Source organism: Galeopterus variegatus, unplaced genomic scaffold (genome assembly GCF_000696425.1).
Source record: "Galeopterus variegatus unplaced genomic scaffold, G_variegatus-3.0.2 Scaffold14725, whole genome shotgun sequence".
Classification (NCBI taxonomy): Eukaryota; Metazoa; Chordata; class Mammalia; order Dermoptera; family Cynocephalidae; genus Galeopterus; species Galeopterus variegatus.
The window spans coordinates 9,746-25,131 of record NW_007740836.1 but is presented as its reverse complement, the minus strand read 5'-3'; the positions used below and the strand labels follow the sequence as shown (position 1 = coordinate 25,131).

The 15,386-nt window shown below is 38.6% G+C and overlaps 2 protein-coding genes across 2 annotated transcripts; both read left to right on the top strand.

Annotated features, from left to right (window-relative positions):
* Positions 1–8,418: 8,418 nt before the first annotated feature.
* Positions 8,419–9,060, top strand: LOC103582041 (olfactory receptor 5M8-like; the record flags this gene model as incomplete). The annotated part of the gene is made up of 1 exon (XM_008563731.1): positions 8,419–9,060. A coding segment is annotated over one exon (642 nt), but the record flags the coding sequence as incomplete, so codon positions are not given.
* Positions 9,061–14,178: 5,118 nt separating this feature from the next.
* LOC103582040 (olfactory receptor 5M8-like) lies at positions 14,179–15,250 on the top strand (the record flags this gene model as incomplete). Its single annotated transcript, XM_008563730.1, is given in 3 exon segments — positions 14,179–14,325; positions 14,415–14,990; positions 14,993–15,250. Coding segments are annotated over 3 exon segments (981 nt in total), but the record flags the coding sequence as incomplete, so codon positions are not given.
* Between the last annotated feature and the right edge of the window lie 136 nt (positions 15,251–15,386).

Here is a 15,386-nt window from a genome sequence, read left to right as displayed (position 1 = left end):
CCAGACAGATGGAGGGGAGGGTTTGTAGGGGAACTGCAGGGTGTATCTATCATTCATTCATTAGTTTCTTCAGTACCCACAGTGTGCAAGTGAGTCGGCTAGGTGTGGGGGATAGAGCATTGAACAAGATTAGCTTTATGAGGACCGGCCTGTGGCTCACCTGGGAGAGTGTGGTGCTGATAACACCAAGGCCACGGGTTCAGATCCCTATATAGGAATAGCCAGTTAGCTCACTTGGGAGAGCGTGGTGCTGACAACACCAAGTCAAGGGTTAAGATCCCCTTATCGGTCATCATTTAAAAAAAAATTGATCAGCTTTATGGACGTCACAGTCTCCTGGGGGAAACAGACAATTAGACTATTTTAAGACACTGTGGCGAATTCTCTGGTGGGAATAACAGGGAAACGTGTGTGGGCCCCTAACCTTCTGAGAGGTTTCCCAGAGGAAGCAGCATCTCAGCTGAGACCAGATGGGTGGGTGAGAGTCAGCCAGAAAAAAAATTAGGGGAGGGAGACAGGCAGGGGAGCAGAGTGGAAGAAAACTATTCCTGGGAGAAAAAATAGTGTCCAAAGTGTGAAGAGAGAAGGGAACAGGGGGAATCTGAGGGTCTAAGAGAAAACCAGAGACTACAGGAATGGAAGCACGATAGGTGGGATGGGAGCAGGAATGAACAATGAGTTCTGTTTCAGACACGCTGAGTTTGAGTTGTCTTGGGACCAGCTAAGAGGAGATGTCCAGGTAGCAAGTGACTGTGTGGGTCTGAGGTCCAAGAAAGTGGTGGTGGTGAACAGAGACTTGGGAGTTGTGAACAACTGTGTTGTCCTTCTATTGAGAAAATAGTGTGGGACTACATTGGGGAGGGCTCACATGTACAGCCCAAGGAGTTTAGATTTGTTTCTACATGCAGTGTGTGTGAACAAGAGGTTTTAAGGGGAAAGGGACACAAGCTGAGCTCTAGGGATCAAGCAGCAGTGTGTAGAAGAGAGACTGGAGTGGAGGCAGATGAAATAGCACATGACAGAGGTGGCTGAGGGGATGGAGAAGGTGGGCCCATGTGAGGGGTACTGAGGCAGCATCCTAAACAGGACGAGGGCAGCCTGTGCAGTCTTGTAGCATGACACCCGGTGGTGCCGGAACTGGTTCATACCAGCTCCCAAGAGACACCTGTTAAATTTTCAGGAATTTTCTGAGCCATTTGTTAAAAACAGACATTATTAAAAACCACAAATTATATAAAAATATTTTTTAAAAATTTTAATTTGAATATATAAATTTACAATGAAATAAGTTATATTAAGTACAAAGGTAATAAACACCAAAAACTCGTCGCTATCTAATTATTTTACTACATTTTACTCTTATCTATGCCCTTGAGGTTATTTATGCCTGTTGTATCTGCATGGTGAAAATGCTATATGACAGGGCGCTAAGGTGCATCTCTTCCCAAATCAATGTTTAGTGACATCATGTCGGTAGCTTGAAATCGTCCACGGCAATTGACAAACACTACAAATCAGGACTTGGTTAATTGTTTTGTTGACTGTCTAGAGTTAAGAAAGTGATGGAGAAAATGTTAAAAGTGCAGATTAAACTTAGAAGTGTGTTGTGACTGTAGCCATTACATTGTGAATAGTACAAAAAATTAATGAAATATTCTTTCAGTATTCAAAAACTATTACCTGATTTAGCAAAGAAGTCACACATGTCATTGAGAAATAAATGAGTGATGTCCCCACATATATGTCTTTGTTGTTTCACTTTTGTCTTATGTGTTAATGTGAACAAAAATATCAACCAACACTCTTGTTGGAACTAACATTCCTCTGTCGATTGCAACCATAACCATAGGCTGGCTATAGATATGAGTTTGGCAAAAATCAGCTGGCTCTCTGGAATTCAGGATAAGTATTTTTAAATTAATAATTATTTTAAAATTCTGTTATACATCCTTCAGATCAGTAAAATTTATAATAAACTTATCTTCATATATACATACATACACACATTTTTTCCCAGAGAGCCGGTAAATTAAACATTTACCAGCACACCATGGATTACAAATGCTCACCATTGCTAGAAAAGCTAAGAAAAATACATGAGCATATCCATAGGAAAGCCCTGAAAATAAACTGAAAGGCTGTTGACTCTTGGGAGGTTTCTTCCTTCTTGTTGTTATTATTATTGTTTAAAAAGGCTGTTGTCTTTTGGAAATACACTTTGTTATTATTGAAAATGGTAGAGAAAACTTACTCACAAACTCCACCCTGAGCAAATTAAACCTTTTCATTTTTTGCTGCCCCCTTTAGGCTATAGGACTGATCTTTGTGTTTGTGGAATTTTCCAGGCTCAACAACCCGGGACAGATGAGTGGATTTCCCTGTTTTGGGATGGAAAAGTCCTACGTGAAAAGATAGCATCTCTCTTGGATATCTTGTTTATGCCCAATGTAACATGAAAATTAACTCCTCAGGTGGAGACCCTGAGGTCCAGCACTTGCCATCTCTGGACACCAGGAACCCAAAGTCATGAAAATGAGAGAGAGAGAGAGAGAGAGAGAGAGAGAGAGAGATTCTATACATATAGAAATATATGCACTCGGTAGAGTGCGGCACTCCCGCCGAGGGTTTGGGTCCCATATAGAGACTGGTCCACTCACTGGTTGAGCGCAGTGCAGGTGCAACACTGAGGGTTGCAATCCCGTTGCCGGTCGCGGTACAGGCGCGACACTGAGGGTTGTGATCCTGTTACCGGTCACGAAAAAAGACAAAAAAAAAAAAGAAAAAAGAAATACAGGGCCGGCCCGATGGCACACTGCTACAGTGCGCCGCTTGGAAGCGTGGTGGTGCTCCCGCCGAGGGTTTGGATCCCACATACAGACTGGTTCCCGCTCACTGGCTGAGTGAGGTGCGGGAGCAACACCGAGGGTTGCGATCCCGTTGCTTGTCCCGGTCCGGTACGGGTGCAACACTGAGGGTTGCGATCCGTTGCTGGACATGAAAAAAGACAAAAAGGAAAAAAAAAAGAAATATAGCAAATGTGGCAAAATGTTAATTATTGAATCTAGCTGGTTTCTATATAGGTGATCATTACTCTTTCAACTTTTCTGTAATTTGAGAATGCTCATAATTATAAACTACATATATAAAATAAAGAGTCAGTGCAAGGTACTAAGGCAAAAGAGTACCTCTCATGTTCAAGAAACAGCAAGGAGGCAGGTGTGGCTGGAACAGACTGAGCCAGGGAGAGTGGTAGGTGATGAAGTCAGAGGTGAGGGCCTCACAGGTCCCTGTGATGACTGTAGCTTTTAGTCTGAGTGAGATAGATGGGAGCCACTCGGGGACTCTGAGCAAGGAGTGACCTGACCCAACTCACACACTTTAAACAGGATCCCTCTGGCTGCTGGGTTGAGACTGGGGGCAAGGATAGAAGCCAGGAGACCAGTTATGGGCTCATGCCATCTATAATGTAAAATGTAAACCAGAGTTGTTGGTGGCTCTTACCCATTCCACAGTGCATACATATATCAAAACATCAAGTTGTACACCATAAATACATACAATCGTCGTCAATAAAAAAAAATTTAAATGTGTATTAAAAGAGTTATTGGTGGCTCAGACGAGGGTGGTAGTGATACAGGTGATGAGAAGTGGCCCAATATTATTTGTTAGGAGGGTAGACTGCTATTCATTCCTTTATAAGTTCCTTTATAAGTATTATGAAAAGTCTTAGTCACATACAGAAGCAGAGGGAGTAGTGTAATGAACCCCTCTACCCATCACCCACCTTCAGCATTACCAGTACATGGCTAGTATTGTTTCATCTATTACCCCACCCACTTCCTCACCCACCAGATTATTTTAAGTCAAATTCTAGACCACCTGTCATTTCTTCTGTAAATCCTTTAGTATATCTCTCTCAAAGATAAGGACTCTTCAAAAGATATGATTATGACACAAAAATGAATAATTCTTTCTAAATATCACTGAATACAGATTCTGGACATACGAGGGTACTTCAAAAAGTTCATAGAAAGATTCATATTATTTTTTCATTCTACTTTTTCATGAACTTTTTGAAGTACCCTCATATTTTGAAAGCCGAGCTACCAGGATTTTCTGATGAAATTACATATGGAGTGTGAAAAAAAGGAGATGAATCAAGGATGTGTCCAAAACTTTTGGCCTAAGTGGTAAAATGGAATTTGCCATGACATGAGATGGAGATGATTGTGGACAGACTGTTTGGTGTGGGCGGGGGAGAGGGGACAGAGATCCGTTGCCGGACATGAAAAAAAGACAAAAAGGAAAAAAAAAAGTGTCTTGTGAGCACACAGGGAAAAAAGCCCTAATTTTGATGAATGCTTTTAGTGTAGTTCTTCCGGAAGAGGTGACCTCTGAGCTAGGTTTTGAAAGTTGAGTAGAAATTTCAAAGAGTAGAGGCTGGGAGCAAAGGCATTTTCTAAAGAAGAACCAAGTGATTAAAAAAGAAAAGCTTGGTTGTGCCTGGGACATCAATCATAAAATTGAGAAAAAGTGAAGCTGAATAGTAAACTGGATCAGATAAAGAGGGCATGGAATGCTTTGTTAACATATTTAGACTTAATTTGGTAGAGATGAGGAAAGAAAACTTCTTAAATGAAGTACTGACATGAAGGGAATGCATCTTCTAGTTGTTCTTCAGCATGTGCTTGAGGAAGAAGGATTCTATGATGAGCAATGATCTTGTTTTAATCACGAGGGGCAGTGACTGCATGACTGGCCACTATTATCAATCGAGCAAATGAGAGTCTCCTTCCCAGGTCATGTTTATTCCCGTCCAAGATTTCTAAATCTCTGCTTCCATCTAGGGACTAACTTTAGGAGAGCCATATGAATTGATTACTTATTTACCTGTTTCTTTTTCTTTGCTACATTTCCAGTGTCCCATTTCTTTATGCGTTTGATGTTGTGCTGCCCAGTTCTCTGCTATGCAGGTCCTAACCTGTGAGATGATAAACTTACCCTTATCCTCCAAATTGCTGACCAAGAGCTGAGTTACTAAGCTCTGAGAAAAAAGTTAAAGATGAGGAAATGGAAAGGGGTGACCTCCCTAAAACTAGTGGACTAGGTGGGAAAGCGGAATCACCCAGTGGAATTATATCCACTTTGCTTGGCTCTCTCTCTAGCCAAATGTTTTAGTGAATTTATCAGACATTGTTTCCATGCATCTGGAAAACATGGGCTTTTTTCATTCATTGTAGCTGGTGTTTAATCATAAAATGAGATGAGCTGTGAGGGAAGCCATGCACGTTAGTGGTCAAGGACAGGAGATTCATCTCAGCCAGGTCACTTAATAGCTTCTTGAATTTTAAAAAATTGATTGTTCTCTCTAAGGCTCTGTTTCTTCAACCATAAATGGGTTTAATAATATTTATCACAGATTTTTAGTGATTTTCCAATAAAATTATACATTAAAATGTCCAGTATATTGAGTTTAATACAAATTAGTTGCCCTATTAGTAAGATATATCAAAAACTTAACCACTAAGAAATTCAAGAACTATACAAGGTATGTCACTTTGTAAGGAAATTAAGACTTGAAGAAACAGTTAACCTTGAATGATTTTTACGAGAGATTTTGATGAAGATTGGACAGTCATGCAGCAATATGACAGGGCAAAGAGTACAAGCTAAGTGTTGTAAACTAGGGAAACATGGCAAGACCCATTTGTTTGGATTCCACTCTGTGTCCCTCACAGATAAGGGTATAGGGAGAGCACCTCTCACCTGAGGGTTTTGTGACTTGCTTCAAGAAAGGTTAGAAAATCCTTTTGTTGACCTAAAATAGAATGGAGACTAAAACATGTAGCAAGGATTTATTGAGCCAGTATGACAGTTGCAACCAGGGAGACACATAGATCAGGTAGCCCTGAAATTGTGTCCCAAAGAGGGCCAGCAGAGGTTAACATTTTATAATAACAAGAAAGGGGAAGGTCAAAGGACAGAGGGCGAAGGACAGTCCTGCCTAATTATTTCATCAGGCTTTCTATTGGTAGTACATGATGTATAGCTTTGGGATTGTTACAAATTTCTTGTGATGACTTTATGTGCTTCACACATTGTCAGATGTTTACATACTTGACAACTTGACTCCTCAAAGAAAAACCACTACAACAATATTTTAAGGTGAGGAAATGAAGGCTTAACAGTTAAATAACCTGTCTACATTGGTAGAGTTAATGTGTAACACAGTTGTAATTTCTTAACTAAATTCCAAATTCCAAAAACTTTGAGTCGATTTTGTGAGATGAATGCCAGTACTAAGAACGCTAAAAACATTTTAGCACAAAATAACTTTTAAAGTTTTGGAAAGTACCAGTGATACCTTGGTAGGCCCTTTTTAAGGAAAGTGGAATGTAAAAATAAAGCATGGATATATAGAAGGGTGCAATGTGATGTTTCAATGTTCTCCAACGTGAGATGAAAAAAGACAGCAAGGCACCCCACTACTCCATCCTCATGACAATATATGCACACACACTGAAGCAATTAAAATTATGCACCTATATATGTATGCCTTATGTGTATGCATGTATGTATGTGTACATGTGTGTGATATACAAGGGTACTTCAAAAAGTTCACATGTGTCTGTGTAGAGTTGTAAACACTTTGGATTTCTAAATGGCATGGGAATAGATAGAAAGAAGGTTTGAAACAATTTTAAAAGATCTCAAGAGGCTTACAGTGGGATTATCTAAACATTAGCATCACTATAAATCATACCATTACCTTTGGGCATAACCTCTGAGGGATTAAATAAATTCAAACTAATAATAATTACTTCATAGAGTTTTATCTTACAAAACAGCCAGGCTTATAGCAATCTTAGTCACTGATCCTAGAGTGTTTGTATAAGTAAGATATTAGATTCATTTTTTGGGAGAGCAAAACAAAATATCTGTCACTTAAATTTAAATTTTTTTTTCTTTCCTTTTTTTTTTTTTGTCTTTTTTCGTGACCGGCCACGGGATCGCAACCCTCGGTGTTGCTCCCGCCCCTCGCTCAGCCAGTAAGCGCCGGTCTGTATGTGGGATCCGAACCCTCAGCGCCACCGCACTTCCCAAGCGGCGCTTCCCAAGAGGCGCACCATAGCAGTGCGCCACCGGGCCGGCCCTAAATTTAAATTTTATACCTCATTTATAGAAAATTCCGAGCTGGTATGTCAGTTCAGCTTTGCCAAGATTTTAGGAGCTCCAACTTATTCACTCTAGTTTTTGTGCCATTTGTAAAGAGTTTCTCTCATTTATATGATCCAGGATGACTCAACACTACATCCATCCTGCAGCCAGTGGGGGCTAGAAAGGAAGAAGGGGAGGACAAGCCAATCTTTTTTAAAAAAAGCGTAAAAATTGTACATTTTTCATTCATCACATTCTCTTGGCCAGAAACTATTATTTTGCTGCAGCAATCTAGTCTGGGAATAAAAGAAGAAAGAAAAAGAAAACAATTTATGGTATTTTTTGTTTGTTTGTTTTATTTTCTTTGGCTTTCCTTTTTTTTTTCCTTAGAGCTCTGCCATAAAGATCCACTCTGGCTCTGAGGACCAAACAATTACCTCATCATGGGGGAGATGCAGGCTTATCACCTAGGCTCTGATTAATCCATCTGTGGTCTGAATGATGTTTGTACTTCAATCTCGGTTTTCACAACTATAGGATAATATGCTGGACTAAGTCGTTTACGCTGTAATGTAGGGCTGATGCTCTGAAAAATAGCTTCTCTGAAGTGTGTTAAATTAACTAAAAGAATGTTAGAAGACTTTCTTAAAGCTCTCCATAAGATTTTCAATTGTTCAACTTTTCACATAGTCCTATTTTCTTCCATTTTCCCCCTAATAGCAGCTAGTCATTCTAAAATAGGGCATGCTGATAGTTTACATCATGTAAAACATGAATCAAATATATGCCTTCAATTTATCATTTGTATTCTTATACAAAGGACCTAAGAGTTTGTGTCTGGAATGATTTATAAGAAATAATTGTTATATGAAAAGAACTTCTGGTACAATTTTCTTAACTTCTAGTCATCTTTGAAATTAATTTAGGTAAGTGTTGATTATTTATTTGTTTATTGTCACTGAGTGGCAAATCTGAGAAGTCAAAATTGAAGAAGTTAAGAAGTAAAATGTGGCCTGTGAACAAGTCAGGACTCAGTGCCCTGCCTGCCTGCCCTGACTGGAGATGCCCAGGAAGGGAAAAAGCCCCTAGGAAACCTGCCTACATCCCAAGAACAAAGTAGGACCCAGCACACCACCTTGAAATCATCCCAAGTATCTTTTCAGACCACAGCAGATTAAAACTAGAAATTAATAACAATTGAAACTCAGGACACAATACCAACACTTGGAAATTAAAAAAAGGTTCCTGAATGACCTATAGGTCCAAGAAGGTATTAAACAGATTCTCTTCTTCGTGCTCTTTCTGGCCGTTTACAAAGTCACACTGGCAGGGAACCTTGGCAGGATTGTACTCATCCAGGTCAATGCTTGGCTCCACATGCCCATGTACTTTGTCCTGAGCCACTTGTCCTTTGTGGATCTGTGCTTCTCTTCCAATGTGACCCCAAAGATGCTGGAGATTTTTCTTTCAGAGAGGAAAACCATTTCCTATCCTGCTTGTCTGGTGCAGTGTTACCTTTTTATTGCCTTGGTCCACGTGGAGATGTATATTCTGGCTGTGATGGCCTTTGATCGGCACATGGCCATCTGCAACCCTCTGCTTTATAGCAGCAAACTGTCCAAGCATGTGTGCACATCCCTCATCATAGTGCCGTTTGTGTATGGAGCGCTCACTGGCTTAATGGAGACCATGTGGACCTACAAACTAGCTTTCCATGCTCCCAATGAAATAAATCACTACTACTGTGCTGACCTGCCACTGACTAAGCTGGCTTGTTCTGACACCTACAACAAAGAACTGTCGATGTTTGCTGTGGCTGGTTTCAACTTTACCTATTCTCTCTTTATCATTCTCATTTCCTATATGTACATACTGCAAAACAGTGACTACATACAGCAATAATAATATATAACATATGGGGTTAAAAAGATAGAATTGATTTACTGGCAAACATTAAATTATAAAGAGGGAAGTTTTTATTTTTAATTTTTTACCCTTATATTGTTTTGGAGGACAGTAAAAATATTGGCTAAATTTCAAGTTTATTAAGCTCAGTGTGCATGTTAAAATATCAAATGTCATTCATATAAGTCTAAACATAGAATGTATATTACAAAAGTTTAGGAGGAGGAAGATTAAAATATATTTCATATAGTCTTGACTATGTGCCAAAGAATATTCTAAACTCTTTACATATATTATATCAATAGTCATTAGAAAAACTGGAACATGTGGTAATATTGCCCTAATTTTATATTTGGAAAACCTGAGAAAAAAAGCCATTAAACAACTTACTACTGATAACACAGGTCATAAGTGGTAGAGCTGGAATTATAATTTATAGGAATAGAAAGAGACAGTTCAATGTAACGGAAAAGAGAAAAGTCAAACAATAGAAACAGGATCAAAGTATTTCAGATACTAGTGCCATCTGGCCAAGACTTTAAAATAATTGTGATGAACATAGTATAGAAAGAAGAGGAAAAGATAGACAGAATAAAGAGAATTTAATCAGAAAATTTGAATCTATTGAATAATCAATGCAAATGTTAAACTTGACAAATTAAATATTAGAAATTAAGTGCTCCTGGGGCTGACCCTGTGGCTCACTTGAGAGAGTGTGGTGCTGGGAGCGCCGAGGCCGCAGGTTCAGATCCTATATAGGGATGGCCAGTGCGCTCACTGGCTGAGCGCGGTGCAGATGACACCACGCCAAGGGTTGTGATCCCCTTACTGGTCACAAAATAATGAGATATATATATATATATCACTCTGTTTTAAACATAAAACAAAACAAAACAGATAAGAGCAGGACAAAAAACAATCAAAATATGAACACGTACTGCACCAAAATATATTCAAGGAACCAAATAATTTATGACCATGTGCTCAACTTCAGTAATCATCAGGGAAATGCAAATTATAACCACGAGATATCTGTACCTAGACGCACATCACACAATGGCAAAAATAAAAAAAAAATAACCCTGACAATATTGGGCATTGATGAGACTGTGGAACACCTGGACTTCTCGCATAGTGCTAGTCGTAGCGTAATTTGATTTAACTGCTTTGGAAAACTATTGTACAGTGCAAATTTAAGATGAACATATTGATAACCCCATAAACCAACACTTCTCCCCAGAATTCTAACAGGCAGAAAAGCATGAGTGTGTTCCTAAAGAGATATGCACAAGATCATATTTTGTAATGGCCACATCTGGAAGCACCCTAATATCTATCAAAATTAGGAATGATGTATACATAAATTTTGGTGTATTTGCTATACAGCAATGGGGATAAAAGAACTATTGCTATAGTCATCATGAATGAAAATCCCCAGCATAATGTTCAGCATCAAGATAGTATTCATTGAAAGATGGAATATAATAGAATAAGTACTGTATGATTTCGATCACATAAAATTCAAAACAGACAGAATTAATGATTTATATCACATAAAATTCAAGACAGACACAATTAGTCTGTAGCATTAAAAATGAGCATATGGTTAATTTGAGGGATAGTGACTAGACAAGGTCACGTGGAGGGCTCCTGAAACACTGCTAATGTTCTACATTATGAGTTAGAGGCCAGTCATGCAAGTATGTTCACTTTGTAATAATTCATGAAGCCATGCCCTTAGGTTTTGTATGTAGTTTTTATATATATATTAGACTTCAACATAAAGGTTACTTATATTAATAAAAATAGTACTAGTCTCCAGACAACCAAAGCTTCATTCCAAGACTAAAGCATTTTATTTATCTGTCAGTACACAGAGTGTATTGGTTTGCTTGGACTGTCATAATAAAGTACCATAGACTAGGTAGCTCAAACAAGTAAATTTATTTCTCCTCAGTTCTGGAGGCTAGAATTTCACGATCAAGGTGTGGGCAAGGTTTGTTTGATCTCTCCTGCCATTGTGACTATGTAAAGAGCCAGAAACAGCCAGAAACTAGAGATATTCAAAGCTGCTCTTTGCTTGTAGATGACCATCTTGTTCCTGTGGCCACACGCGGTCTTTCCTCTGTGCCTGTCTGTTTTCCAATCTCCTCTACTTACACGGACACCAGTCGTATTGGATTAGGACCCATCACATGACCTCATTTTACTTTTATTTCCTTTTTAGAGACCCTGTTTCCAAATAAGGTTACATTCTACAGTATTCAGCATTAGGACTTCATCATATGAATGGTAGGGGCCTAGGAGGGTGAGGAGACCATGATTTAGCCCATAGCACAAAGTGAGAAATGAAAAATAATAGAATTTTCACACAAACTTGTCACAGTGGCATGGAAGACTGCATCAGAAAAGTGGATTAAGCTGAAACTAACATGGAAAACATAAGTCAATCTGAGAATCCATGGCAGACATCAGTATTACTGTATGGACTTCCCCATGAAAGAGGAAACATGTAAAGACTGAACACAAGGCAGAAAAGTACTACAAAGTAGTTGATCCCCATGTTAAATCTGCATCATGCCAATTGTTATTTCCCCAGAGAAATCATTCAGTGAAAAAGAAAAAAAAAAATCTAACAGAGCAATTGCTTCATCTTGACACATTTCTGAAATCCTTTAGGGAAATGGAGTCAACGTACAGATATTATAAATTCTTCCTATATTACTAATCGGATAAGCCATTGGTGGTGTTTGTAAGGACAGCTCTTCCCCGATAGGTAGGTAGGTTTCTTTTATCTGCATGTGTTCATAATCATGAAAACTCTACTTCTTTGTACAGTAGCATGTATTATGAGAATTAGATTTATGATTGTTTTGATTAAATAACTAAGTGGAAAGAGTGCCGATTACAAGAAAAGTGCAGACATTTAGTATTGAAAGTACTTTCACTTATAAAAGTGATGAGGATGGAAGATAAGGAAATAAAAACATATTGAGTGGCATGCTTTAAGATTCTTTATTTAATATCAACAATGGTAGCTAATATTTATTGAGGGTTTGCCATGTTTGAGGCACATATTGCATACTTTATTTTGTGTAATCCTCAGAATAGACATGTATATTTATTAATTCCATTTTGCAATAGACAAAACTGTAGCTCATAATTATTAAGAAGTATGCCCCAGATTCCTCATCAGAACTGCTAAGGCCAGAATATGACCGGAATCGATTGACTCCGAAGCACATGTTTGTACTAGTACACTTTACTGTGCATAGTATGATTTTCTTCCGTGCTAAAATTGAGGGAAATATGGTATTATCTATATTTACTAGAGGCAAAATGCCAAAGAATATGAGGATCAAATGAGTTCATATTTATAAAATACTTAGGTCAGAACTCGGAATATAAGACACACAATGTAAATGTTTGTTAAGTAGATTAATGATAAAATTGAAAGTCGGAATAAGGAACTTGTCCAAGAAATACAACAGCATCTCAGAATTGTCTGTCTACAGAGCCTGTGAATTGATTTTGTGTTAACTGATTTTGTGTAGTTGGATTGAGGTATTAATCTGTTCGTTTGGTCTAGTCCTGAAACTTAAGTTGCCCAATGGTAGGCTACATGCGTCTGTTCATTTACCAAGTACACAAGCTTGTGAACTTAAAATGAGTAAATTTAACTGTATATAAATTTTACCTCAAAAAGGAGAGTAAACAAAGAAACAAAGATGAAAAGTGAAGGGAACTTGATACATAAGAATGAACAAGAGAACAACAATACGATTATTGAGCAGAGGTGGACATTTAACTTGATTTGGCATAAACTACAAATTCAACCATTATTTAATGTATTTATATTCAAAGAACAGCCCTATGTAAGATGTTCTTAGTGAATGTAGAAGATCTTCATATAGAAAAATAGACATAGACATTTTAGTTAATATCGGTATTACCAGTTTTTTCTCTATTACAAGTAACAAAAGTCAGCTCTAACTACGCTAACAAAAAATAATATTCTGGAACGATATTGTGGTCTCCCAAATCAGTGTACAGCTAGAAGACAAGGCTTAGAGAACAGATAGAAAGCGAGGGAGGTATGGATCCTGAGCAGATCAAACCACACAGGACCCGTGTTCCTTTGGAGTCTGGTCTTTAAGCCTCTCCATAAGCAATTTGATAAAAAAAAAACCATTTTGCCTACCTTGAACCATTAACTTACTTAAGATAACCAGGGGTGAGCATCTGATCTCTGCCTATTCCATCTGAACGAAGAATCTGGCCCCTCAGATTTCACAGTGAAATCCAGAAGTGGGAAGCCAAGAAAAGAAAATTTCTGTCACCCTGAAACTCCATGCAGTGGGAAATTCTCACCAAAATAATTTTAATGGGGTGCCAATGACAGGAGAATGTAAAAGCTGGGCAACACTCAAAATGCAAACATGTATATGTTATTCAAAAACAACAACAAAAAAATCCCGATGCCCCACCTAGAATGTCTTTATTCCATTAAGTCTGATAGGTACACAACTGTCTGTCTAGCCAGCTTGATTACTCTGCCTTCCCCAGTGGGGAATAGTTTACATGAAAATATTCAAAAAAAAAAAAAAAAAGGTCATGTGTGCAAATGCTGTTCTTTGATACCTTGTCCTTTTCTCTCTCTAAACTATTCTCTGTTCTCATTATAATCAGGGATAAAGGAATTCTTCAGACATAAAATTCTATTTTGGAGCAAGTACAGCCATAAAGTACATTTCTCAAATAAAAGGCAGTGGCAGAGAAAGTGAAGAAAAAAGTGAGTAGGGGCAAAAAGAAAGAAAGCTGAATTAGAAAGAGTGGACAGGAAGAGAAGAAAATAAAGAGCAATAGAGAGCTCGATCACAAAAGGCAGACAGATGCTTTGAATATTTCGGTTCCCAATACTTGGCTGAGATTGAGTTTACCACTGCTTGGCTGAGATTGACTTTACCATGATTGAAGATCAGTAGAAATGGGGTGAGAAGAAATACTGAGGGGAAAATTTGGTAAAAGATTATTATTATAATAGTAATAAATATTTTTCATTATAACATAATCCGGTATAATTGTGAAGTTCCCATCTCTGATTTCAGGAAAATTATGAGCAGAAACTTCACCTCAGTGACTGAGTTCATTCTCCTAGGACTGACCGATCGCCTGGAATTGCAGATTCTCTTCTTCATGCTGTTTCTGGCCGTTTACGGGGTCACAGTGGCAGGGAACATTGGCATGATTGTACTCATCCAGGCCCATGCCCGGCTCCACACGCCCATGTACTTTTTCCTGAGTCACTTGTCCTTGTGGCAGGGAACTTTGGCATGATTGTACTCATCCAGGCCCATGCCCAGCTCCACACGCCTATGTACTTTTTCCTGAGTCACTTGTCCTTTGTGGATCTGTGCTTCTCTTCCGATGTGACCCCAAAGATGTTGGAGATTTTCCTTTCAGAGAGGAAAACCATTTCCTATCCTGCTTGTCTGGTGCAGTGTTACCTTTTTATTGCCTTGGTCCACGTGGAGATGTATATCCTGGCTGTGATGGCCTTTGATCGGCACATGGCCATCTGCAACCCTCTGCTTTATGGCAGCAAAATGTCCAAGCGTGTGTGCACGTCCCTCATCATGGTGCCCTATGTGTATGGAGCACTCACTGGCCTGATGGAAACCATGTGGACCTACAAGCTGGCCTTCTGTGGTCCCAATGAAGTTAATCACTATTACTGTGCTGACCCGCCACTGATTAAGCTGGCTTGTTCTGACACCTACAACAAAGAGCTGTCAATGTTTGTCGTAGCTGGATGCAATCTTTCCTTTTCTCGGTTCATCATTCTTTGTTCCTACGTTTGTATCTTTTCTGCTATCCTCAGGATCCGCTCTACAGAAGGCAGGCACAAAGCTTTGTCCAAGGCAGGCTCAAAGCTTTGTCTCCCTGTGGCTCCCATCTGACAGCTGTCACTATATTCTATGCAACTCTTTTCTTTATGTATCTCAGAACCCCCACCAAGGAATCTGTGGAGCAGGGAAAAATGTTTGCTGTATTTTACACCACGGTAATCCCCATGTTAAACCCCATGATTTATAGCCTTAGAAATAAAGATGTGAAGGAAGCATTAATCAAAGAGCTGTCAAGGAAAAAAACATTTTTCTAAAAAAAAAAAAAAAAAAGTTCAGTATTCTTTTGTTTTTAATTTTTTTTTTTAGACATTTTTCTTAGGCTATATAACAGGTTTGCTGAAGAAATGAGAAATATGGCACTTCAATGGTGAACACTACAATTTTTGAAACTTTAATTCTTTTCTAAAACCAAAG